Below are 27,776 nucleotides of genomic sequence, written 5' to 3'. Positions count from 1 at the left end.
TGGCTGAAATCTCTGGTCTCCCCTGGACATCACTGCCTCACCTCCTCCCACCTGGTGGGGGGACAAGCACCTCAGACCACCCCCCTCGACAGGGAGGAACCCCTGGGCCTCCCTTTGCTCTGGAAAAGTTTGTAAAGGTCCCTCTCTGCTAAGATTCCCCCCTTTCTTTGCGGTTGTGTGATGTGCATGGGGAGCAGAGAGCATGGGCATAGGGACTGAAAACCTGGCAGGGGCTGAGCTCGGGATCACTAAAGGAATTGGACGCCTCTCCGGTCAGTCAGTAGCACCTTAAAGTTCACAACCGATAGAGGCTGCTTGCTCTCGTCACTGTTCTGTGGGCCATTTTGTAGACTTGTGCTCTTTCCACAGTTTCAGTCTGAACCCCCACCCCGTTCCAGGCCACTGCCCTTCCAGTTTCCTTTTGCCTTTGCAACCCCAGTACCACCTTAACCACCCCCTTCCCGTTTCCGGGAAAGGTTTGAGAGGAACTGCCAGGATCTTTCTTTCCCAAAAGCTGCTAATTGTCCCCTGGACTTAGAGGCTGTTGGACAGTGGGGAGGGAGGCGGGGGGGGGGGCGGAGGAGAAGGGGGGTGCGTTGCTGACAGTCCTGTCCTGACTTGGAGTCAGGTTACGGCCACTTGTGTCTGCGTTCACACAGCATGTTCCTCCGTCAGGGATTCCGCAAATATCTCCCCGAGGTAAAAAAAGAAAGCGCGTTGAGCTCCAGCACCCAGATCCCAGAGCCCAGTCCCAGGTCCTGGAGCGCACCAACAGCGGCCATGTCGCCCTAGCCTCCGGGGGTCCCACTGCCTCAGCAGAGTCTTAGCCTGCCAGCTCCATGCCTCGGCAAGGCTGCACCGCGTTCCTGGGGTGAAGGGGGCGATCGGGCATGCTCCTCCCCATGGGTCGCCCACCATGTCTAATGGATATCGCACTCTGTCCCAGCACCTCAATGACTTGAAGAAGGAGAACTTCAGCCTCAAGCTGCGCATCTACTTCCTGGAGGAGCGCATGCAACAGAAGTATGAAGTCAGCCGGGAGGATGTCTACAAGCGGGTGAGTGAGCGAGTCCAGCGCGCCTGGGACTGCTTGTCTAGGGCTGGTGTCCTGCCGCCCTGTGATGGACAGGGCTCTGTGTCTGGTGTTTCCCCTGTGACCTCGGACAGGCCCACTCCCCTCTCCAAGGCCGTCTTTCTTCCTTCTTTCTGTGTTACAGGAGGGGCCACGCAAAGCCAGAGGCTCCAAACCCTGTGGCAACACACCTGGGCTAAGGCACAGATGCTGTGCTGACCCCAGACACTCACCTTTAAGGGCTGAGCGGGAAAGCCCAGAAATTTGCATGTTAAAATGAGCCCGAGGGAAGTGACTCAGGTCACACATTCTCAGAAAGGCCTCTTCCTGCTCTGGGTCCTGTGAGAAAATCTGGTAGTGTGGAGAACAAGGAGAATTTTTTTTCTTGAGAAATCCATGTTTTCATTTGAAGGTGGTCAGGCAGGATCCACGTTTGCAACAGAGAATTAGACATGTTAGTCCTAGCAACTGTTTGCCGAAGAATGGGAAAAGGGGTACCTGTGGAACAGTGTGGGGAGGGAGGAGGGAGAGCGGACCTCCCTGGTAAGGAGGGTTGTCTTGGCTGATTTGAGCCTCTTGGCAGAACGGGGTGAGATGAGACAGCATATTAGGAAGAGGACTTTGAGTCCTGATGGGTCACAAGGATTACGTTTCTTGGCTGGTCACTACACTGATTTCCTCAGGCCTCTTGGGATCTAAGCAGGAGGATATGAAGAGTGCGGGTGTCGACTTCTGGTTGCCTCAGATTTTATCACGGCTCCCACCTGCCTACAGAGAGCTACCGGGGGCATTACCTTGACCTGTCTGGGAGGCTTTAGAAGCCATCCGCTAGCATTTGGACCTGAGAACCAGTTGGGCTCTGTGCGACCATGAGTGATTATCTGCTCAACTCAGTTAATATGGACTGGTGAATCTGAGAAGGGGAGGTAGTGGTATTTGAGTGAAGTCTGTGGTCAGTTCCGTTAGTATGGCCTGGTTGATTCTGGGGGTTTAAGTCTCTTCCCCCCCCCCAATGTCCATGTTCTCATCTTACTCTCCCAGAGACCCCCCCTCCAGTCCCTCTCCTTGGCCATGGCTGTGTGGTGAGTGTGTCTCCCGGGAAGCTGCCATGGGTTCAGAGGACTTGATAACTTGACAGTGCAGATGGGGGAGGATGCATGGCTTCATGGTCCTCGGGGCAGGAATTTCTTCACTGTACAGCAGGAGGAAGTCTTTCTGTGAGCTGTTCCCAAACCAAGGCAGAAGGGGCAACTCCTGGATCCCCAGAGGGGAAGGGTAGTTTTACCCTCAGCCAGGTGACAGTTGCTTGAATCATCTCACCTCGTTCTCTGCTAAGGAGAAATGATTCTTCAGCAATGCTCTGGGTGGGATGGGAGAGGGCCCAGTCTGTCTTCTGGAAAAGTGTGATTGGCTAGATCAAGGCAGCTGCCACAGGGTATGGGCAAGGGGTCACAGCGCAAAGTCACAGATAGAGAGGCTAACCCTTTCCTGGATCCATTTTGCCAGTGGGACCCATGTAAGTAACTATGTCCTATTTCTACTTGGTCTTATGAGGACAGAGTGGGCAGGTAGCCATTGTTTTGTGTGGTTCCAGCAACCTAAAAGCTCTGTTTCCTTTTTTTTTCTATTTCCCCCAGTTTTTATTCAACCTGCCTGTCATGTTACTCTTCCCGTTTGGTTATAGCTACTTGAAACCAGTAAAGTAGTAATTCTCAACCTTCCTAATGCTGAGACCCTTTAATACAGTTCCTCATGTTGTGGAAAGCCCCAATCATAAAATTATTTGTATGTCTGTAATTTTGCTAATGTTACGAATCTTAGTGTAAATATCTGATATGTGACCCCTCAAAAGGGTTCAAGGCCCACAGATTGAGAACCACTGCCCTAGGCTAGGTTATTGGTAGAGTGTTTGCCTAGCATGCATGAAGTCCTGGGTTTGAGCCACAGCACCACATAATCGGGCCATGGTGGTGCATCTCAAAATGATGATCTTTGTTTGTATAGAGAGTCTGAAGTCAACCTGGCTTAGATGAGACCCTGCTTTTAAAAAAAAAAAAAAAAAACTTCAGTTAAGTGTCCTTTTATTCAGGAGGTAGAATACATTGAGGTGAGATCTCACTGTATTTCCTGGCTGGCCTCAAACTTGTGATTGTTTTGCTTCAACCCCTTGAGTACTGGGAATCTAGATGTAAGTTCAGGTACTGTAGGAAGCCCTTGGCGCCAATACATGGTGCCGGCTTCCCGCTGAGAACTCAGCAAACAGAGCTGTTGCCCAGCCAAGAGACTTAATGTGCATGCACCACATAAGTCACAGCCCACTCTTGGGGCACGTGATTGAGCTACAGGAGGATGCACCAATCAGGTAGCAACACAAGTCTCTTAGGCTTATATAGCAGTGCATTTCTCCCCCACGTGGGAGAGGAAGAGAGTGGAGAGATTGCGGGCGACCCCACGTGGAGGGATGGTGGAGAGATACCACGTGGAGAGAAGCCCGATAGGAGAGGTTGTGGGAGATCCCACGTGGAGAGAGACTCGGTAAAAGAGATTGCGGGAGGTCCCGCGTGGACAGAGACTGGACAGAGAGATCACTCGTGGGGGACTGCGCGTGAGAGGTCGCCTAGACAGTAGAACCCGGTAGGGAGTCCCCGGCTCAGAGAGAAGTTTCCTGCTCAAGAAGCCCCCTGCTCAAAGTGCTGGACAATAAAGGTTATCCGCAGAAGAATCTGTTTGTTTGTTGCACGCCTGTTCCTAGCGGCGGGAAGCGTGGGCGCGTGACAAGGTACCCCACTTGCCACTAAAACATATCTATTCTCATTTCATTTGCTTTGCTGACTTGTTTTGACTGCATTATGTGTGTCTGTGTGAAGATGTTGGGGCCCCTGGAATTGGAGTTACAGACAGTTGTGAGCTCTCACCTCGGTGCTGGGAACTGAAGGGAGCCATCTCTCCAGCCTCTAAGCCATTTAAAATTGATTAACATCATAGGTGGGGGAAAAGTCTACCCCAGTATGTAATGATGAGGGATAGGTAGAAAGCAGCAAAGTTCTGTCCTGACAGAAGAACCAGGGATTCAGGAAACGCAGTACCAGGAGCCCCTGGTAACCACTAGACAAACCATGTAGTGTCTCCAAACCTGTCCCAGCCTCCACAGAACTGACACTCACAATAATGCCACAGGCACTGACACGCCTGTTGCACAGATAAATAACAGCCAAGAAGACAACATACAATTTGTATCAACTGCTTTGTAAATGTGATGGTATCACACTTGTAGAGGGAGATAATCATTGTATACTTGCCAGTAATAAAACAGAGGTTTGGCTCTTTATAATATGATCACAATGGTGCATCTCGCCTTCATGTTATGATTCCTTCAGGCTGGGAAGATCAGTAGGTAGTAAGCCAAGTGGTCCTGATGACACCTGCTGCCGTGCGTAGCTCGATTGTCGTCTCACGTCGGACAAGCATCTCTTCTAAAGTAAAAATATACAACTAGACCCATTTAAGTCAGACTCTCTGCAAAAGTTTGTGAGTGTTGTACAAGCAATTCTTTAAAGAAAAGCGATGCCTGTGAACGTATGTACTACAAGTCCATTGTAGACAGACTTTTATCTTTATTTTTATTTTAGATTTTGGTACTTAAGAGGAAAAAAATCACTGTCTTAATGTGAGATGGTTAAACATTCCACCATGACAGGTTCTGGGAAACAGAGAGAACAGGACTGTGAAGGGGGCCTGTGTTTCTCTTTCCAAGGGGCAAGTCTTCCTTAGGTAGTTGACAGAGACAGATAGAGACAGAGAGACAGAGACAAGGTGAGGGAGAGGCTGAAATGGATAAATGCTTTATTGGGAAGGAAGCTGTATGAAATTTTTTTTTCAGTAAGGTAGTTGTAAAAGCTAGAGTTATACCAAAGTCTAAAATTATCAACCTAAAAGCAAATTTAAAAAGTTCTCTAGAGCTTCCTTCCTCTAGGCCTATTAGAGAACTAAGAAAATAAAATTAAAAATAGTATCAACCATACATTTATTAAGGAGTATCAAGTTACATGTAACAAAAAATGATTTTTTGAAATTAGATACTATAGATTGAATATTAAGTATCATTGAAGCTTCAGATTTTGTAAATATTAATAATAAATTAACTTCATATATACATTTAAAAAATAAATTATTTTTACTTTATATGTATTGGTGTTTTGCATGCATGTATGTTTGTGTGAGGGTGTCAGATCTTGGAGTTACAGATAGTTGTCAACTGCTATGTAGTTGCTGGGAAATGAACCCTGGTCCTCTGTAAGTCAGTGCTTTTAACTACTGAGCCATCTCTCCAACCCCTAAACATTTTTTAAAAATTTTTATTGGATATATTTTATTTACTTTTCAAATGTTATCTCCTTTCCTGGTTTCCTCTTCATAAACCCCATATCCCACTCGCCCCTCCCCCTGCTTCTATGAGGGTGCCCCACCCGCCCACTCTTCCCTCTGATATTCCCTATACTGAGGCATCCAAGCCAAGTCAGGACCAAGGACTTCACTTTCCACTGATGCCCAACAAGACCATCCTCTGTTACATATGCAGCTGGAACCATGGGACTGTCCATGTGTACTCTTTGGATAATGGTTTAGTCCCTGGGAGCTCTAAACATTTTTAAGAAGCCATTCACCCTTAGCACAGTGGGATTAGGGACCACTGCCCCCTCGTGGTAGCCAATAGTAATTACAGGTTTAGTTCTACAGGCAAAGGGATAGGCTACCATTTGACTATATAAATCAAGCTAAGGAGTAACCACTAAGGCATAGAGCTCTCAACAGTAAAGCAAAGAAAAGAGTAATAACACTGTAGGTGGTCCACAGATATGACCCACTGTGTGCAGAACAGGCTTCATAGCATTGCTGGATACAGCTGGTGTGTAAGTCATTTCTGGGTGGCATCATGGCTGACCTGCTCATTTTTATTACCTAATCCTGCATCTTCTCTTGCTAGTTGAGTGTGCAGCCACTAGAAATGTGCCCAGCCCTTGAATGTGTGAGATCCATTGCTGTATAAACAATAGCACTCTGAAAGTCACCAGTCTTTGGCCCCATGATGATTATTTTCTTGCTCAGACTTCTGTGCTTTTCTGAGGGTTGCATTTTGCAGATGGAATTTCAAATGTGACAAGGCTGGGTCCAAGAGCAGAAAGTGAAGGGAAATGGAATATTGCACCCTGGACCAGAGTGAATCAATGCATAACCACAGATTCCAAAGTACATATGTTTCATAATCACTGGTTTTCTTTAAAGAATTATTCATACGGCTGTCACATTTTTGCAGAGAGTCTAACTTAACTGGGTTTGGTTTTGTGCTCTTTTATCCTCTAAATAGTTATTTACTAATGATACACCAATATATTACATATTATTATATTATACACACACATGAGTACTGGTCCCTTGTTGAATTCCTCTGGAGCTGTGAACCACCCAATCTGGGTGGTGAGAGCCAACTTGGGTCCCCTGGAAGACCGGCATGAGCTCTGAACCACTGAGCCATCTGACCTGCGATACTTTTCTTTGTCAAGAGACGTTCTTCCACATTGAAAGTATCAATAACACTGGGATATGAAAGTGAATTTGGCCTTTAGATAGAAGTACAGTGAGCTGTGTTTCATTTCTTTGTGAGCCTTGAGCTGCCTGACTCGAGACCTAAACCTCTTGGTTTTCTTACCTTTAAAGTTTTTACATAACATTTTGGTGTGTGTGTGTGTGTGTGTGTGTGTGTGTGTGTGTGTGTGTGTATGTGTGTGTGTGTCTATGCATCCCTATGTATGTATCTGTGTCTATGTGTGTGTCTGTGTCTATGTGTGCTTCTATGTGTATCTATGTCTATGTATCTGTCTATCTTTCTCTCTGTGTGTGTCTGTCTGTCTGTCTCTGTGTCTGTGTGCATCTGTGTCTATGTTTTGGTCTGTGGTCTGTGTCTCTGTTTCTATGCGTATCTATGTCTGTGTGTCTGTCTGTCTCTGTCTCTGTCTCTGTCTCTCTCTCTCTCTCTCTCTCTCTCTCTCTCTCTCTCTCTCTGTGTGTGTGTGTGTGTGTGTGTGTGTGTATGTGTACCTTTCAGGAGTCAGTTCTCTCCTTCCACCATGTGAGTCCAAAAGATTGAACTCAGGCTTAGTGACCTTCACTGGCCAAATCGCCTTGCCAGACCAGTTTTCTCATCTTTGAGATCAAATGATCCTATTCCCAGGTCGTGTTTGAGGCTTGTACATAGCACACTTTTATAGCTATGGTGAGCAACATCCCGACTTTATTGCTCACCAAATTGTCTTTCTCCTACCATTACAATACTGCTGAGCTGTGAGTCTGGCACTCCTGGCATGCAACCTTGGATCTGCTACTCTCTGCCTGGTTTAACCTGGACGAATACAGACCATTGGCTTTGAATGAAGCTAAACCATTCCTACAGATGCCTCTGTAATAGTTTAGGATGCTACTTCGTGTTTGTGGCGATGCTAGTAAGGACCAGCCTGTGGCACAGTCAGGTGTATAAAAGCATAGCACATGCAGTATGTACCACAGTGATGCTCTGTAGTAACAGATGATCATCCTTTACCTCTTTGTGTGTTTTCTGCACTATAGTAATAATATATTATATGTTATGAGTATTAACAATCCCATCACCATTTTAATATGATTATTATTATATTATTAATATCATCATTATTACTATTTCTTGTTTCTGAGATAGGGTCTCTCAGTGTAGTCATCCCTGTTCAGAAACTCAACTATATAGATCAGTCTGGCCTTGAATTGGCACTGGGTGTGTAGACCAGGCTGGCCTCGAACTCACAGAGACCTACCTCCACTTGCTTCTGCCTCCTGAGTGTTGGAATTAAAGGCATGGGTACCATGCTTGGCTACCACAATTTTAACCATCGGTTTAGTCTCCTTTTACTTATCAAAATAGAAAGGTTAACTTAAGGCCAGCCTCAGGCAGGTCCTGAAGGAATGATGTCAGAAGTCATTTATCATAAGAGATGACAGATACTTCCATTAAAACTATTGCCTTGAGGATCTTAGAGAAAGGATGGAGGTGGGTTGGGGAGACAGGACACAATGATATAGATGGTACTGACTCGGCTAGGCCTTTAAACAGAAAGAGTTAAAAAATAAAAATAAAATAGAAAAAGGCTTTTAGACCAACATAATTTTTTTTTGTACAACCACATAGCATATGTTAACTTGTGATTACAAAAGAGCCAAAATAAAACAAATTAAAAGTTTATAAAGTAGTTACAATAAGATGAGGCTAATTATTAATTAAAAGAGTGAAGGGTAAATTTGTTGTAACCTAAGTATATAGTGTTCGAGTCTGCAGGGGTGTTGAGTATTATGTCAGGGCGGAGACTTCCCTCTGAACCACTGACCACAGCCACCGTCCAGCCTCTCCGGCTCCACTCCCAATCAAGGCTCTATACTGTTACTGCTCTTGCTACCTGGTTTGTATCATCTGCTTGGGTTTTAGGTTTGTCGTGCTTCTGTTGATGGTGGTATTCAGTACCGCGGTAGGTTAGACGGTAGCTGTGGCGAGCAATGGGCTACACTGTTCTGTGTTGCTCTCATAGTTGGGAAACCACATAATGACACCCGGTGCATGTTGTCATTCTCATTACTACAGGAGACCTGTGCACACATCTGCGGCAGGCTTCTTACTATCATCTTTATTTATTCGTGAATGCCTTTCTCCACTACCAGCTAACATGGCAGACAGTGTATGGTAATCAAGAGAAGTTTGACTTAATGCAGGAATGCGTGTGTTCACACGACTGAAGTGGCGCTGTGAACTGGGTGAGCATTTGAGCTGGAAACTTGAACCAGCCATTCTTTTAACAGTACTATGCCTGGGCTGTTCTGTGCAAATCTGTACGTGCACAGCTATGAGAAAGAATGGTTTTGGAAGGCAGAAGTATAAATTATGTAACTATGATCAAGAGGGTGAATGAAAGTGGATTAGGTTCCAAGACTTAGTTTGGGATTTGCTTCCCAGTGATTAGAAGGAAAACTTTGATAAGGCCCATGTTTGTAGCACCAATGTTTTTTGGGGGGAGGAGATGGTAATAGTGGCGGCAGTAGAGAGAATGTGGGGGGGGCAATATGAAGAGAACTGATGTTTTCAGGCATCTCCCCAGAGCTCAGCCAATCCAGCCAAACTGGTGAGATTCAGGTTCAATGAGAGACCACTAGAAAAATAAGTTGAGCATCAACAGAGGAAGACACCCAACATGCATCTCTGGCCTCTAAACAGTCTCTCTCTCTCTCTCTCTCTCTCTCTCTCTCTCTCTCTCTCTCTCTCTCTCTCTCTTTTGTGAGCATGCATGTATGTGTGCACATATGTGCACGTGTTTAGAGACAGGGCGATCCTTGTGGCTTTCAGGATGGCCAGTCTAGACCAATTAGTGAACTCTAGGTTCAGGAAGAGGCCTTGTCTCAAAAAATAAAATGAAGAAGGATTGAAGAAGCCAATGTCATCCTAAGGCCTCTACAGGCTGACATGTATGCTTGTCACACACACACACACACACACACACACACTAAATAAGTGGATACATAATATAGCTACTATAACCTTTTGTCTCTTTCCTATCACATATTTTTCTTATTAAAAATTTTAACAGTGCATATTCATTGTCATACACATGTCTTAAAGTGTTTATAACTAAAAAGTTAACAATAATTAAACAAGTAATTAAGAAAAAAAATAAGAGGGCCTGGGAGACATTGTCCAGTGAGTAAAGTCCTTGTCATGCAAGCCTGAGGACCTGACCTTAGTCCCCAGTAATGTCATTAAAACAAACAATAGCTGGGCACGGTGGTGAAAGTCTTTAATCCCAGTACTCTGGAGGCAGAGACAGGCAGATCTCTGAATTCAAGGCTAGCCTGGTCTACAGAGCCATTCACAGACAGTTAGAGCTACATAGAAAAACCTTGTCTTAAAAAACCAAAATCCCAAGTTACCAACCAAATAAACCCAAAGAAACCACTGGGCATTGCAGCATACTTCCAAGTCCTGAGGCAGCAGAGACTAGAGGATTTGCTAGCTAGCCAACCCTAGCCAAACTTGTGAGCCCTGGGTTCAGTGAGAAACCCTATTTCAAAGAATAAGGTGGATATAGATAAAGAAAATGTCTTCTGGACTCCGTAAAGCGTTCACACAAATATGTTTATTCATATACACATGTGCATATACAGAAGCATACATTACATACATGTATGCATGCGAACAAAAATAGATGCATACACATTTGTTTATCCACATACATGTGCATGTACACAGCATTCATTACATGCATGCAAAAATAGAATAGAAAGATATTGCCAACTCAGTTAAACATATGAAGAAAACCACTGAGGTCAGTTTAGATGAGAAGGCAGGCTCTCCCTAGCACTGTCTACAGGTACACAGGACAGTAATAACCATTTTCATGTAGTTGACACTTAGTTCATTAAAGCATGTTTACATGTGGGGAAGGGAAGGAGGTAAGTTAGGAAACTCAGGCTCACACGATGGCTAAGGATCTGCAGCTAGGAAAAGGTAGATTAAGGGTTCAAATGCTCGGTCTGGAGAGATGGCTCAGGATTAAGAGCAGAAGACCCTGATTTGGTTCTCAGGTCTACGTGGTGACTTACAACTTGTAACTCATAAAGAAATAAAGGCATTCTGGACCGGAGAAGCAATGGGAAGAGACAGAGGCAGGGATGAGCACTGTGCTTGGTTCACTTCCAGGCACTCTGTGTTGCTGGAATGTGAGGCAGAGAGAGCTTGTGGTGACTGAAGGTGACACTGGAAAGGCAGGCAGAAGACAAACTCAGGGGACCCTTGGGTCCACCTATGTCCTCTTCAGTAAGGCTTTATAAGGCTTCTACTCTATTCCCAATACTAAGCTGGACATTAAGACTTTGAAGACAAATGAACATCAGAGATGATGGTAAATGGACAGAGAACAAAGGAATTCAAGCAAGACATTGCTGCCCCAAGTGGGCAGAGAGGATGGAGGGGATCTTTGGGAGATGACCCTTGAACTTCAAAAAGGAATAAGCATTGCTAGTCAGTCAATGGTGGGGTACAAGGAAGAGGATCTGCTACAAGCAAAATCTGGAGCAAATGGCTTGCTGGGTGTGTAGACAGAATCCTAAGTCGTTTTGTGTTGCTGGACTTAAGTAATAGGCACAGGATTAGACTGAAATCCGTGTGTATAAGGCACAGTCTTTGGTGCCTTTTTAGAGGAGCCAGTGATGGGTTGTGAACTCAGGCGTCAGGCTAAGATGCCCCTGCTGGGAATGTCAAATTCAGTGAGATGAAACAGAGAAAAAGGGAGGACAGACCTAGTAAGCAAACCGAAGCTGGGGACCAAGTGAGGGCAGGCAGGGCAGTGGGTGCAGAGAGAAGGGGCCTCTGCTTAGGATATAAAACACCTATAGGACTTCACGATTGACTGGGCAGAAAGAGAGGCTAGCAGTGAGGTGCCCAGCTAGGTCAAGCCACTGTTTTTTGAGCCCCCTGGTTTCTGTGTTTAACTCCCGGGGCTGGACCCAAACTGACACCTGGAGGTCTGTGAGGCTGGATACCTAGCAGGGCTCTCTCTATCCCTCCTTCCCTCCCTCCCTCCCCCTCTTTCACACACACACACACACACACACACACACACACACACACACACACACACACGATAGGTGGTGCCTGCAGGGCTGGGGTGGCTTCAGCCAATGCCAGGGAAGCCAGTGCTGTTGCCAGGTAGCAGAGTTATAATTAGCACTGTTACTAGGGAAAAGCCTCGGGTTTGTGAGCCTGCCCTTTCAGAAGCAGCTTTTCCTACTGGATGTAAAACAAAATGAGCAGAGCTGGGTCTTCTTAATGTGGTTTTGGGAGATTGCTCAGGTACCTGCTTTGTTATGAGCAGGAACTGGAGTTTTGCTGATAAGAATCTTATCTAGGCAGGAGAAAGAGGGCAAAAACTCTGCCCTTGGTGTGTTTGCATAGCCAGAGAGATGGGAGAGAAAGAACACAGGACCGCTGTTTAGAACTGGAGAGAATCCAGAGGAGTCTTTCACTTTACAGAAAAACTTCGTTATAAAAATATTAAGTGGGAGTTGCCACTCACTGGGCTTTCAGCTTCCCCAGAATGAATGAACCCTTCATTTTAAAGATAAGGGGACTGAGGTCCAGAAGAGTAATTTGCCTTAGGTTAAATCAGGTTCAAAAGACTTAGGACAAATTGTAAGGAAAAGATGACGGGCACCAATGAAAGGAAAAGTCACTGAAAGGAAAAGTCACGGGGCACCAATGTTGTGAAAAGATGACGTCCCAGGTTTCAGCACCAATGTTACGGGAAAGATGAAGAGAGTGGGGGGCATATGGCCCATGGAGGTGTGGCAAGGCCTGGGGGCAAGGGAGATGCCTCTGGGGGGGGGGGTCCATGTTGGGAATCCCATACCCCTGAGGGACCAGCCACACGAATAAAGTTTATTCAGGTCATGGGAGAGTTAAGAGGATAATAGAGGCAGAGAGAGAGAGAGAGGAATAGAGAAGTAGAGGCCAGCCATGAGCACGTGGAGGGAGAGGGGGGGAAGGGAACTGGGAAGAGGAGGGATGGGGTGGGGGAGCAAGAGAGCCAGGAGGCAAGAGAGAGAGGAAGGGGCAAGCAGCCCCTTTTATAGTGTCAGGTCATTGGGGCGGAGCATACCTGGCTGTTGCTAGGTAACTGAGGGGTGGGGTTTACAGAGTCCCAACACAAATGGCCAACTGAGGTGTCTATAAGCATACCAAAGCACTTGCTGGCCTCCAGGTTCTCACCCCACCCCTACCCTAAACCTCTCCAGCTCACAGGCTTCCCTCCCCAGCTTCTGGTCACTACCATTTTAGCCATGTCCCCCCCACCCCCCCGCAGTGTCCGCTCTCCTCTTCCTCTCTCAGTCTCTACCTCCCCTCTCACGGTCTGGTTCGATCTGTTGGCCAGATTTGCTCTGTTACCTTCTCTCCCTGCTCTGTATCTCAATAAAACCCTTCACGTCCACCATACTTTAGAGCGACCATGTGCTCACTGCGTACAACGTGGCCTTCTAGGGGTCAAGCTAAGACGGAAATCCAGGAAACACAAACTCCAGGATGCTTACAACAAACTCTCCGTCTTGCAAGAAAGAATGCAGGAAATGTCTGTGATTGTGAGAAGTTAGCTTTTCTTCCTCTTTGCCTATCACAGGCCAAAGTAGAGCATACACTGCAGGTGCTAGACTCATTCACAGGCATCTGTGATGTCCAAAGAAAACGCTTGTTTCTCCACCTGGTAGCCTCTCCCCGGGGCTCTTACCCGTAGCTTTTCAAAAGCTATGTGAGCTTTGCTTTTTTCTTTGGCTAGTCTCACCTCATCTAAAACAGGCTCAACTGCACGGAGAAATGAGGCTGTGTGGGACACGGGGAAAGTGCAGGACAGATGGGGGCAGGTGAGAACTGGAAATGAGCAACATTGTCTCAAGCTAGAGAGCAGCTAATCCGATCATACACTGGAAGGCAGACATGGTACATAGCGTTCTGAGGATAGCTGAGCATCAGTCAGGTGGCTTTGGGCCAAGCAACTTTAGAAGTGACTTTGGGCCTCACTGGGCAACTTCCATGCCCACTATTTGGAAACCTGGCTTGAGAAAGCTGGGAGGGAATAAAAGGCACAAGCTACCTTATAATGCTGGACCCATCTTCCAGCCTTCTGGAAAGTTCTGCTGCCACGTAGCAGTCATGTCTTCATACACATAGGTTCTCAACAGCCCAAGAGAGGTTTGGGACTCTTTAATGTTGAGGAAGCAGACAGACTCAATGCTTTAATCTTTAGCACAGAGTGTGGGCCTGCTAGAGGACCTGAGGCCAGCTCCTCCACACATCACCTTTCCTTGGAAGGTCTCAGGTCCTCTCCACAAAGCCACAGTAGCTGCCTTTCTCAAACATGCTCCAGCTGACACCCCTATTTGGCACTGTCCTGTCAAACTGAGTATCTGCTCAGCATAGATGCGAACTTGGTCTTGTCCACACTCGGTGCCACAGGGGACCACATCGCTGCTCCGCTCCCAAGCCAGGAATAAATGGGCCAACAGCTGGATCCAGAGTCTTCCTGGCACTGAAATCCAGGAAGGTGGCAAACTCGTGAGGCACAGAGAAGTGAAACACAGTACCTGCTCTAAACTTTATTTTTCTAATCCTTCCAAACTTGGGTCATGAGGAAGCCCTGGCTACTGCCCAACCACTGATGCCTTGGAGCTTGTCTGCAAAGGCTGGAAGGGTTCCTTCATCCCTAGGAAACTGGGTCTGCCACCGGAAAGAGACCCATGCAAACTGCTGCTCTTTCAAGAGGGTATTATCAGTTAACAATGGGATTCTACCTCAGGCTTTGGGATATGGCCTCAGCTTCTTCCTGATTTCTCTCTCTCTTTTTTCCCCTACCTCTTAAAGAAGCCAGAGTCTTTAGCTAGTGCCTAAGGGTCTGAATATAAAATAAAAGAAAATAAACAGTCCTGTGGAAAATGACTCTTTCGTAGGTTTAGAGCTTCAGAAGGTATTTCTAGACCCAGGCTGTGCCTCGCTGCCTTCTCAAAATGCTAAATATTTTCTATTTTAACCCCTGGGGTGGAAGGAGGGGCTTTAGAGAATGCTATGTACCAGGCTCCTGCTTATACATTTTAATCCATATTTAATCTCAGCCACATAGCAGCCTGTAAAGGAGCTGTCTCTCCCCTATTTTTCCACAGGATCACATGTGCCATTAACAAGCGCAGGATGTCTACATGTTTTCCCAGCAGCAACATGGCCTAATTCTATACTTAATAAGCTACGGGTTGTTTAGAATTTAAAGCTTGCCACCTTTCAAATGCAAATGATGTTCTTTAGTGGTGAGCTCACATTGTATCGGGGTGACTGAAAGAGAAAGAGCCTGGTAAGGGGACACCCGTGACATAGAGGCTTCTTCCAGGACTGTGGCAGAGGACGAGGACATCTTAGTCCTGGGTTTGTGGGAGAAGATGGCACTGGCCTTATTTTTACTTTGAATCAGGTGGAAATGGCCTTGTGAGATGTAATAGAGGCAGAACTGTCCTTGCTTATGTACCCTGAAATTCAGAGGAAACAGGACATGACTCTAACCATATTAAAATTAAGATGGGTTCGCAAAGCGGGTGTGACACTGTACCTGCAGAGGCCCCGAGTCTTGGAAGCTGAGGCAGAAGAAACTAAGGCTGGCCTGGGCCTGGACTAAAAAAACAAGCAAACAAAATAAAAAATTGACAAGGCTGGTAGAATTGGGATTTCTTCTTTTCATCTTGAGGAACAACAGACTTAGAGTGCATGTAGTAATTAGCTATTTCCTGTCCCTGGCCAAGATAAAAATAAGTTGTCTTAAGTTGGCACATTAGGGTTTGGTGTGTGTGTGTGTGCATGTTTGTGTTTGTGTACATATGAGTGTGTGTGTGTGCAGCACCTGAGGAATGATCTCTGAGATCGTCATACAGAAACATGTGCATTCACGCACAAATATGTACACATATGTACACATAGACTTACATATGTACACGCACACACAAAGCAATTGTGAGGATTGACGAATACTAATTTCGCAAAGCAGACGAGACCCCATGGAGTTTGTCCATCATGGACAGGCAATGAACAGTAACTGTTCTAAGTAAATAACCGTGAAAGTGATTATCCTCTTAGGGGAGAAGGAGAAAAAGCAGTATAAAGGACTGTATATTGATATTAGTTCCCTTTCTGTTACTGTAACTAAATACTTTAGGCTGATACCTTACAACGAAAAGAGGTTTATTTAGATTCTAGTTCTCAGAGGTTCAGAGTCCAAGTCTCATGTGCAAGTTCTTGTGAGTCCCCATTGTTTGGACGCTTAGCTGAATTCTCTGCTTACTGTCCTAACAGTCCCGGTCTTGGTCAGTCTGCAGTGTCCTCTAGAGAAGAATCCTCTAAGCTTCAGGTTGTCAACAAAATTTATTTTCTGTGGCTGAAAAGTTGAGGCCCTTGGCTTCTTCCAAAAAGTTAGCTCAGTGGTTCTGAGCCTGTGGGTGGTGGTCCCTTTGGGTCAAACAACTTTCACAGGGGTTGCCTATCAGGCATTTACATTACAACTCACAACAACAGCAAAATTAGTTATAAAGTAGCAACAATAATAACTTTGTAGTTGGGGGAGTCAGCACAATTTGAGAAACTAAATCAAAGGGTTGAAGTGTAAGGAAGGTTGAGGCTGCCTGGGGTTCCCTGAACCACCTCTTGTGTCTTGTCCTGCGGGCATTCCCTCCAGCATTACTTATTTCAAGTCTCAGAGGAGAGGCCCTTCAACCTCTGTTTGCAGCTATGATGGTCTAAAACACGTAACAAATTCCCGAGCGTGTCTCTCCCTCCACTTTGCCATACCACGTAGGTTAGAAACGAGTTCCAGGGCATGTCTAGACCAAAGCAGGGGGTGGGGGTCTACACGGAAGCTTGAGCTCCGGGAGTCCAGAACGGCGAGCCCCACATTACAGTCCACCCGACACCCCGGCCATCCACGTCTGTTGTTGACCCTTGTTTGTTTTGTAGAGTTAGGACAGAGATGAAGGTAGAGGTACACCCGAGCGATTAGTGGAAGACCTGGTCCCTGCACTTACTCCATGGCATTTCCAGTGTTCCAGCCTGGTCTGAGGCAAGGAGATGTCCTCCCTGGGTGGTCTTCATACTCAGCTCCCTGCCCCCTGCACTTGGCTGTTAGCATTTCCACTTCCTTCATCCTTTGCTTCATCTTTCTTGTTTGTTTGTTTGTTTTTCTGCAAAGCCCTGACTGTCCTGTAACTTGGAGACCAGGATAGTCTCTACCCACAGAGATCTTCCTGCCTCTGCCTCCCTAATGTTGGATTAAAGGTGTGCACCACCACTGCCTCACTTTTCTGACCTTTTTAAAATTAAGAATGTAGTTCAGCGAATTTTAACAAGTGTTAACAACTGGGTAGCAGCCATCATACAACGAAAGTATAAATCAGATAGTCCCATCACCAGGGCCGGTTGCTGTACATCCCGGTGGTGCTCACCCCCCCCCAGCCCCCACCGCCAGCCCACGGTGGGTCCCTGATCTGATTTCGATGAGTCAGACTTCTCTGTTCTCGAATTCCATACAAAAGGGATTACGGAGCACCTTGTGCTTCCTTCGTGTAACCTGTAGTTGTTCCTTACTGTTATTTGCAGCAATAGTGCTGTCCTTTCCATTGCTAGTGCTCAGAGCTAGTGCTCTGAGAAATGATGGGGAAGCAATGTGTTTATCCATTTGTTAACCATCATACCGGGAGTGTCCAGCAATTGGATAGGGTTATGAGCATCCATGTTGTTTTGTTTCACTTGGTTATGGAACTTCAGGTCATATAATGGCTATACATGTTCCAAGTTATAAAACACTACCCCCAAAAAAGTGATTTTATAGTGACTAAAAGAAGACGAGGAATCTAGCCAACCAGATGACTCAGGGAAGAATTTCCCAGGTTAATAAACAACAGAAGAGTTTCAGCCAAAGCCATGTGAGAAGAGAAAGAGCGTGAGGAGATGGGGCTGCCAGAGGTTTGGTGGTGGCTGTATCATTTTGATGATTTTAGGCTTTACTGAGTCACACAGGGTAGTGAGAGTTTTGACTGAGGATTAATCTAACAAGGGGCAATTGACGCTGACTTTGGAAAAGATAAAAATCTGGTTATATCTTTGTAAACAGGGCGTAGAAGAGTCAGGTAGGATGCAGAAGAGCAATCAGGAAACATCTGAGGTAGCCCATTCCGAGGGCTGATGGTGTTCACGCTAAAGCAACACTGAGCATGGGAAGCAGTGGTAAAGGCTTCAGAACTGGTATTAACATGGACGGGTTCAATGTAGAGTGTGTGTGTGTGTGTGTGTGTGTGTGTGAGAGAGAGAGAGAGAGAGAGAGAGAGAGAGAGAGAGAGAGAGAGACAGACAGACAGACAGACAGACAGACAGACAGAGAGGAGTTGAGGAGGATCATGGAAATGACAGAGTTGCTATAACTGAGACAGGGAAGGTTATAGATGAAGAAGGTTTGAGTAGAAATGTAAGTATTCAAATTTAGAGTCTTTGTGTTTGAGATATTTGTTAGGTATTTCATGCTACAAGGAAGTGGTTGGGTCTGTGTCGGGACTTCTGGGAAAGGGGTTGGGCTAGAGACAAAAGTTGTGGTGGTGTCAGCATGAAGATGGCATTGGAAGCCTCGAAACTCAGTTGGATGCCCAAGGGACTCGGAGCATGTACAGAGGAAAAGGACCAGGATTAAGCCCCAGGCCACTCACATTGATAAACATTGGGAAAAAAGGAGAAAAAAAAGATGTCGTGGGAAGAAAAGCCAGTAGCCAGTACTTATTCCTTAAAGCCAGATTTAAAACAACAAAATGAACAAAACTGAGACAAGGGAGGGCCCAAGGTTTTAAAAAGCCCTGTGACTACAAACTCATCTTTGGCTTTAGCACTATTCATTAGAGCTGCCTTGGTGACGTGGTAGAGGCAAAGGCCTGATTTTAGTGGATGTAAAAAATGGAGATGGGACACTAAGGGAGGGAAAATGAACTCTTACATTAAAGAGTTGTGTTCCAATGAGACAAAAGAAACTGGCAATAACCAATAAGGGCCCTGGGTCAGCAGAAGTGTTTTTATAAAAGGTAAAGAGAGTCCAGATACCACATAGCAATAGAATTTCTCAGTAGATAGAGAAAACATTAAGGGAAGAGAGAAGATGAGAATTCCTGGACTTGGAAAGGGATTGTGGTCAGAGAAAGGGCACATGGGGGCTGGTATTGGCACATGGGCAGATGTGGCAGACAAGACTGTCCCATGTTTATTTCTTCCTCCAAATGTATTTTCAAAAATACTCCTAGAGCAAGATCTTCCCCCTCCTTCTGGGAGCTCATCCGTGCTGAAGCATCCTTGTTTACATCTGGGATGTACAGTCTCTGTGTGTTGTGCTCAAATCCTATCCACCAGAGTCCAGCCCAGACCACACCTGCTCAGGTGGACCTTTTTTCATCAACACTGTGACAAATCTGTCTCTCCATGTATTTCCTTCAACTGACTACGGTTCAGAATAATTTTGACACAGATCATTTAACGCCCCCCCCCTCTACCACCCTCTTAACTCTCCCATGACCTGAATAAACTCTATTCTGTACTATACCGTTGTGTGGCTGGTCCCTCAGGGGGAAGGGATTCCCAACATGGACCCCCAAGAGGCCTTGCCCCCAAGCCTCGCCGCACCTCCATGGGCCATATGCCCCCCACTCTCTTCATCCTTCCCCTAACAGTGGTGCAAAGAGGTGGGTAAGAAAATGCTTTCTCCAGCTTATGTCCCCCCTGTACCCAGCTGCTGGGAGAAGTCCAGTTGAACCGACTCTCCTGGAAATGCACCAAGAGGGTCTCGTAGATTTAGGAAGCAAATAACTTGAGAAAAAGAAAAGCCACTAGCAAGTGGAAATCCTTGACAGAGTTTGATCCATCAGCCGCTTGTTTGGTAATTATGTCATTGTCTTCTGTAGGCAGGATGTGCCAGACATAGTGACACAGCAAGCAGAGGCTGGGAGAGATGTCACCCTCACACTGTCTCCGTGTCCAAACACTGAGAGAGGTCACAGACCTCTCTGCTGTCACTCAGCAGTTTTGCTTCATTCCTAATGAACTAGAGTTGTTTCTGCAAGTGACGGTTGAAAAGAATTTACTAGTAAGGCCTGGTGTAGGTTGGGTTTGGGGCGGTGACTTGGACAGTGTTACTGTTTTGGTAGGGTGCTGCCTTTGTAGACACTGGAAGTCTCTCATGTATTTAATTTTCTCTGCAACACTGAGGGACAGGCAGAGACAAGGCACTCTTTGGACAGAGTGGTGAGGCAGTAACATCTGTTTATTTATGCTTCACCAAAGACTTAATAGGCATTAAATGCTTCCTAAATTATATACAGTAACTGTTTCTGGTGTGACTGGACCACAGGATTAATGGCAAGGCACCAAACATGGCCACACACAATGTACTTACAGATGTGAAGAAATATAATAGAAACCACACACGCCACATTAAAAAAAAAAAAAACTGAACAGAGGGGCTGGAAAGATGGCTCCACAGTTAAGAGCACTGACTGCTCTTCCAGAAGACCAGGGTTCAAAGCCCAGCACCCACATGGCGGCTCACAACTGTCTATAACTTCAGTTCCAGAGGCTCCGACACCCTCACCTGACATGCACTCAGGCAAAATACCAATGCCCATGAAATAAAAATAAAAATAATAAAAAGCTGAAAAGACCCACGTAAAATGAATAGTAATGTATTTCATACATTGGAAATTCAACAAAATCGAAGAACAAAAAAAATTGTATTTTTTAAGCTTGCATATTCTTTTGTGATGATTAGTATTAAAAATCTGTTGTGAAAAAAAGTCCCTGCACAGTTTGCACTAGTTACATCTCCAGGGTTCAGTAGCCATGGTGACCTGTCCCTGCCCTGCTGAGTGGCCCAGCTGTGTTGTGTCTGCAGGTTAACTACTGTCCCAGGTCTCCAGGAGAGGTCTAAGTTCACAACGCTCCCTGATGCACCGAGAATTTGCATTAGGCCAGGCCAGGCTTTCAAAGCAGAAGTCAGACATTAGAGGACATCAGATCCTACAGATACCATCCAGAACTTAAAAGTATTCAGCTGGCCATATTTGCCAATTTCTTTATGTTTGAGATGTTTTGGGTTTTGAGATACAGTCTCACGGCATAGACCTGGCTAACGTGAAATTGTTATGTCGACGAGCTGGCCTTGAACTCACAGAGATCTGCCCGCCCAAGTGTTGAGATGAGAGGTATGTGTCACTGTGCCCGGCCTTTAATGGAGTCTTTGTGCTAGATGTCCTATACCTGCTGCCTGAGGAGAAATAAAAGAGAAACAAGGGGTGATTCCTGGGAAGTGCAGTTGGTAAACAGCTGGGAGAAATACATCATTGGGAGCATCCCTTTTAGCTCCTGCACTGGGGCACCTGTCTCCTGGGAAGTAGCCTAGGGGATTGTAGGGGCTCCAGCCTCACTCCAGCTCTTACCATGGGCCTGAAAGTTACTAAGTTAATCCCAGCCAGGCCTATTTGTGAGCAGAGACTCCAGCCAAGTCAGGGAGGTTTGTCCTGCTGAGGAATGTACTGGGGAGGGGAGAGGCTCACTGAGATCATTGGTATTTATGAGCGGGGCTTCTTGCTTGCCAGCTTGGTTGGGGCAGATCAACGGAGGCTCTGAGACTTAACCAAGAGGCTAACAGAGTGGCCAGAGAAGATGAATAGCTCAGGACATATTGGTCGGTGTGAGAAAGACTAGATCTTGGGACCTCTGGGCACAGAGTCTAAGTAAAATAGCCAGGGCATCTCATGTGTTCATTAAAAGTAAACATGTTATAGAGCAATCCATGTGGGACAAAGGGTAATTTGTGAGATCCTTGAGTGTCTTGTCTAGTTTTGCTATGAGCTAGAATACATATATGTATAGGTATATATAGCCCTACATGTATAGCTTCCTCTACCATGGAATTCCAAGCACACATTTTAACCTCTTTCAGTTGGATTCCCAAAGTAGGTGTTGGTCAGAATTGGCTATTTCACCTGTGATTAATGCTTCTCACTACTGTTTGGAAACTAGATTTATTGAATACCTTCAATATGTCCATGTTCTCATTTAACTGGATATACCTGAAATTAAAACCTGAAGGAAATGCCCCTGAAGTGATCTCTAGAAGAGAGATGAGCTAGCTGTAAAAAATGGCTGACTCTGCATTTTCTGTGGTTCAGTGTAGTAGAGTGTGTGGGAGTCGGAATTCACACCCCAGCTGATAGCCATCTTCCCATGCCCCTGCCTCAGCACTGGAGTCTTACCTTCCCTTGATGGTGCTGCAGTTCATATTTATATCCCAAATTAGAACTGGGAGGGAGAGCAGCCCGACATGATACATCGTCTGCGGGTTCAGTGGTGTCTCTTTGGAGGATGAAGTCAGAAGTCACATGAATTCACAATAAGTTGTGTATCTGCTGCTATTTATATCTGCCACCTGTGCACATGTCTGTGCAGCTGATACTGGGTTTTCTCTGGCTTATTGCGTTCTCCTATAAATCAACTACTTAATCAGTTAGACCTAGGCTATAAACTCTAGGTGTCTAAAAGCTGTTAGAGTGTCCTGCACATGCAACGATTGATCTTATTAAGTATTTGGTTGGGGGAGGGGAATAAGGAAATGCTGACATCTCATCAGCTACCTTGTCCTCTGCCACTTTTCTCTGCCTTTAAGTTTGTCTGTCTGTCCCTCTCCCTCTCTCTCCTTCTGCCCTCCCTCCCCCCTCTCTCTATCTGTCTCTCTCTCTCTCTGTTTCTCTCTCTCTCTCTCTCTCTCTCTCTCTCTCTCTCTCTCTCTCACACACACACACACACCAATCTCTAGCCACATTTACCCAAACACCTAGTCTTAGGGTGTCAGTGCTCTCGGATGTCAACATCTGTGCTGATCTAATCGAAGCCAGTCAGCATGGCTTTAGGGCCCCAGGGAGAACTGACAAAGGTTGGACTTGAGAGACGGGTCCTGAGCACAGTGTCACAGTTTGGACACAGGACCTACTGTTACAGAAAGCAAAGTTTTCCACTTGTTTTCTTCCATCTCCTTGGGAGACTGGGTACTCAAGCTGGCTTTGGCAGGGCACCACCCTGGTGTTGCATAGTTTGACTGTGACTGAAGACAGTGCACTGTTGTCCTTTCCCTAGCAAAGGAGGACACTTGTCCCATGTTGGAACAGCCTCTGTGCCTCATTTGGACCTTAGTATACAACATAAAGGTGAGCATGGGTTCTGTGAAAAGGCAGGAGTTGTACTTCATAACCCAAGTCTCCTGTTAAAGTCTAGAAACAATGTTTTTCACATGAACACAGCCGCCTGGATGCCTCGCATCCACAGAAGTCTCTGGAAGAGCAGGTTGTATTATGTTTCTTGTAGGCAAAAGAGAAAGGTCCCAATTTGAAGGAATCAAATGTTTACAAACAAAGCTTTGGGATGACTACTCTAATAATAACCATTACCATTAATAACAGAACTAGATATCTGTGCCTACTAGAGTTCTGTTTTGCTGAGAAACTTCGTGAATAGAAGGAAATTGTATTTATAAAAGAACTAAAATGACTTCTAGGGATCATGCAAGCACCACCGTCTTATACCTCTGTCAGGAGGATACAGCTCTGCGTGAAAACACAGTATGTGTTACCACATGCTGCAGAGAGCATCTTCCTCAGTGTGATCAGAAAAGTCTGAAAAGAGAAATGATTCTGTGTATGAGGAGCTCTTATGAACCTTACCCTTCTAGAGAGGGAGAAACCCCTACGTTAACAGCTACTTCTCGCTGGCTCGGATAGAACCGTGGAAAGGTCTCCTAAAAGCCTTAAACTCTTCTTCCCACTAAAATATTTCTTTTTGAGTTTCTTTAATTTACAGAATCGATTAGGGTGGGATTTCTGCTACACTTAATTTTATATTGAATAAAAACTTGTTCTTTATAAAGGCCTGCTCCTCTTTGGCTTCTCCTGTCTCTAAATGTGCAGTAGGTTCCTTTGAGGTCTGACCCTGACTTACCCTGTGCTATACAGAGAACTCCCTAAGCTCACAACTGCAAGGCAAAGGAAAGTACTTCAGTGTGGCAACTTTAATCATCAGTGAGTATTGTACTCACTGATTTTTATTGTGTATACTGACATGTTGTTACATATATTACAATATTTATATGTTACATTTAGATTATATGTATTACATATACAGTATATTACAAATGTACATACATGTATATGTAATATATGCTATGTCTATATTACATGTCTCATATTATATATATATATCACGCGCATAATATATTAAACATGCACACACATGTTTAATATATGTTACATGTATATTACATATATTACTCCATAATATATTATATATAAGATTATGTATCTCTATGTAGTATATATAAGACATATATTATGTATATATATTATATATATAATATATATATATATATATACATAGAGAGAGAGAGAGAGAGAGAGAGAGAGAGAGAGAGTGTGTGTATGTGTGTGCTCACATGGTCCCTGTGATTAAGAGCTGGTAGATAACATCACTATGCATACACACACACACACACACACACACACACACACACAAATATGTAGGACACTACAGTTTGATACTCAAGCAAAAATACAAATGGAAACAGTTGATAAGGTGTGTTTAAGTATTTATTCCCTAAGCTTGCGTGTAGAGATACCGAGGGAAAAGAGTTACTGTGAAGCCTAGGGAGGCTCGGATGTTTAAAATAACTGTCGCAAGGAAGAGAGAGGTGGTCACAGTCTAGAAACGGCTATTGGGCGGCCACAAGTCCTGGCTTGCTCAGGATAAGGAGACTCCTGGCTTTCTCCTGCTGCTGTGTCCTCTGACACCACCTTTGGTGTGGATGCTGAGTCATGCTCATCTTGAACTGCAGAAAGTTTCCCTGACAGAGGAAGCTTGAGGTGAAACCCAGAAAGGTCAGGGTTAGAAGGAGAAAAGGTACCACACCCTGGGTGGCTCAGGCAGGGGTTTGGTGGCATCTGAGGACAACTGCATGATTGGTTTCACAGTCAGTAGAAGTCCTCATGTTTGGAGGAAGGTGGTCCCACTGAGCATGGAAGCAGGTTTACTCTTTTTATTCACCAATGCTAGGAAATAAACTCAGCACCACCATTCTATGTAACTTAGAGGATTTAAAGAAACCGATGCAGAAGGCCAAATGTCCTTTGCCTTGATTCTAGTTTAGGTAATTCCAGAAATAAAAAAGAAATAAAAATGAAAGAATCTAAGCACTTATCTTTTTGTGGTGAAAACACCCCGTTTGACTTTATGGGAAATTCTAAATGCGTACAAAGATAAAAGGAATAGTTCTTTTCTGTCCCTGCCCCATGTACTGAGACCATGTCCCCTGTCCTGCCCCATGTACTGGGACCATGTCCGGTGTCCACAGCTTCAGCACTTTCCAGTGAACCATGTTCTTCTGGTCCCATTGCAGTGTTCTGCCTTCTGTTCTCAACCTCCCACAGTAGCCTGCCAACTTCTCTTGACCTTGCCTGGCAATGGGTCACAATGGAGTCTGATAGGATTTTTGTTTTAAAACCTAAGCACCATACTAGTACAATCTCCGGAGGGTTTGAAAAGTGTTTCTTTAGTGGCAGCTGTTATCCAGCCCATATTCAATTTCCTGTCAAATGCTCATCTTCAGATGACACCTGGTGCCTCTGAGCTCCTGTGTAGTACATAGGAGAGAGGGCCCTTCACTGGGGAGAGGAGAAATGAGAGGGAGAAGGTGAGGATGGAGTCCAGTTTATTTACCTTTCTGTCTTTAGTGATTGTGTAGAACACCACCCCGAAGCCACTCCCAGATTAAAACAGAAAATCTTTTTTAAATTTTTTTTAATTTTGCATTTTTCATGTACGTGCATGTGGTGTGCATGTCATGTGTGTATGTGTATGTGTGTATGTGTGCATAGACATGCATATGGAGACCTGAATTTGACGTAGGAAATCACCCTCCATCAATCTTCTGCATTATTCATCAAGCTAAGGCCTCTCAATCAATCACAGAGCTTGTTCATATGTCTAGCCTTGTTGGCGAGCTTGCTCTGGGGAAATCCTGTCTTTGTCTTCCGAGATTAAAATTGCAGGAGGGCCGCCACACCAAACTGTGATTTCTATGAGTTTCTAGGGATTTGAATTCTAGTTAGTTCTCAGCCTCACAGGGCAAGAACTTTAACCACTGAGTCAGCTCCCTGGCCCTGAATTGTTAAAAGGCTTCAGATTAAAAGTTTTTTTACTCAATCTCAAAGCATTATCTTGTATCTTTGGATAGCAGAGTTCAGTCCCTGAAACAAGACTCGAGTTTGGAATGTGAATATTTATCATGGGAGACCTAGGGTGCCTCTTACCCTGAGCTTTAAAAAGGGGTCATTCCATGCAAAGATGATATCCAGTAGTGTTTGCAAGGAATAGAAGGCTTTGCTTATAGATCACCAGGGAGAACAAAGACAAGGAAGCGTGGATAGAAAAATACATGGAACAAAACAAACGTACATCTTTAAAACAAAGTAGCGCCTCCCCAATCCGTGGTGGGGAGTTGGTGTGGTGGGTAGGGGGTGGGAAGCAGCTGTTGGGCAGATCGTGTTTGTCCATTAGTCCCTTCTTAGCTGTCTCTTTTTTTGTGGGGTTTATTCTGCCTTGAATTGTATTGGGAAACGTTTTGAAAATGTAATTTTTTAAGAGAGATCACCACATTGTGAATTTTATGAGCACTCAAATTCATTTAGAGTTAATATCGAAAACCCAGAAAGAGCCAGCTGACCAGTCTGTTGTGTTTTTAACTTAGTCCTAGTTGAACTAGGAAGTATAAGCCGGCAGGGAAATCATTTTAAGGAGTGATATGTTTAAGGTGGATTGCCGCCGAGACTCTGGTCTTGAGGCTTCATCTTACACAGCACTCTGCAGGTCACCAAAGTCCTGTGCGTTGTTAAGTGTGTCACCCCTGGCTTCTGATTCAAATGCTGACACTGTGAAGTCACTTAGTGCCTTTCTCATTTAATTTAGGCTTCAGCACTAAGGTTTTTCTGTGAGCTAGTTGAGTGGATATTCCTTTTGGGAGCACACAGCAAAAAAGGTGCCTTCCTCCCCAGCTCCCTTTTTTTCCGGCACATAAATTTCCCTAGATACTTTAATGCAGCGCTGACAAGATTTGCTGATATGATAAGCAAGTATAGTTTGGGACCCACTTAAGCCACACTCAGAACAGAACATATCCAGAGATACTCATTTATGGAGTGTAGACAAACATGGTAAGCCAGGCCATAAATGACACGAGACTCGGAATTCTACATCTCTTTTCTCCCTCCCCCACCTTTTTAATTTCTCTTCCCTTCTTACTTCAGAACACTAAAGTGGAGAGCGTGGAGGGTGGGAACCTGTGTGAGGCGCCTGCTTTCACTATACTAATTCCCTTTCCTTTTTCTATGCTACCTCCATAGTCTAATACTGATTATGAACCATAGCTTCAGCTACCTCTGCCAGACAGGGCCAATCATTACCATTATTGCTGGCAATAGCCAACGCTTTTTGAATGTTTACAGCGAGCCACTGCTGTGGCTGTCTATACATTATTCCTCGCAGTCTTGTCAACCTCTGCATGAGACTGGGGTCACTCTAGTCCCCTGACAGAGGAGAAGACTATGGGTTCTAGAGGCCAGGTGCCTTGCCAAGCCCTCTTCTGCCCTTTAGTACTTTGGCTTTTGGCTATTATACCTGATGCCTCCATAAAGACTTTCAAAACTGGACTCCATGCAGCCCACTTTCTAAGTATGCTTTCCCACAGCGAACTAAAGCAGACAAGAATGGGCTTTGTTTTCAGAGCTGATCTCTAAACTAGTGAGGCCAGTGCAGAACTGAATTTGTTTGTCTTTACCTTAGAGGCCGCGCCCCTTGCTTCCAAATCCCTTAGATTTAAAATACAGGACCCGGCGGGGATAGCTGCCAAAGCCTTGGTTGGCAAACGTCTTCACACGGTGGTGGTGGGGGGGTGTCCATGTGTGCTTTGCACACCATTTCACTTCATCTACA

The 27,776-nt window shown here is 45.2% G+C and overlaps 1 protein-coding gene across 11 annotated transcripts in view; it reads left to right on the top strand.

The window, feature by feature from the left end:
* Positions 1–723: 723 nt before the first annotated feature.
* PDE4DIP (phosphodiesterase 4D interacting protein) overlaps positions 724–27,776 on the top strand; it is a 124,269-nt gene continuing 97,216 nt past the window's right edge. For all 11 annotated transcript variants that reach the window (XR_013975012.1, XM_080915889.1, XM_080915897.1 and 8 more), the window contains exon 1: positions 724–1,057. Coding sequence is in view for 10 of the 11 variants with exons in the window: in XM_080915889.1 (XP_080772015.1) it covers positions 917–1,057 (141 nt within the window). In the remaining variant the exon portion in view is untranslated. The remainder of the gene's footprint in view (positions 1,058–27,776) is intronic.

The sequence above is a fragment of the Micromys minutus genome (assembly GCF_963924665.1).
Source record: "Micromys minutus genome assembly, chromosome: 4".
In the NCBI taxonomy this organism is placed as follows: Eukaryota; Metazoa; Chordata; class Mammalia; order Rodentia; family Muridae; genus Micromys; species Micromys minutus.
Note: the sequence above shows the minus strand (reverse complement) of the source record. Positions and strands in the feature narration are given on the sequence as shown.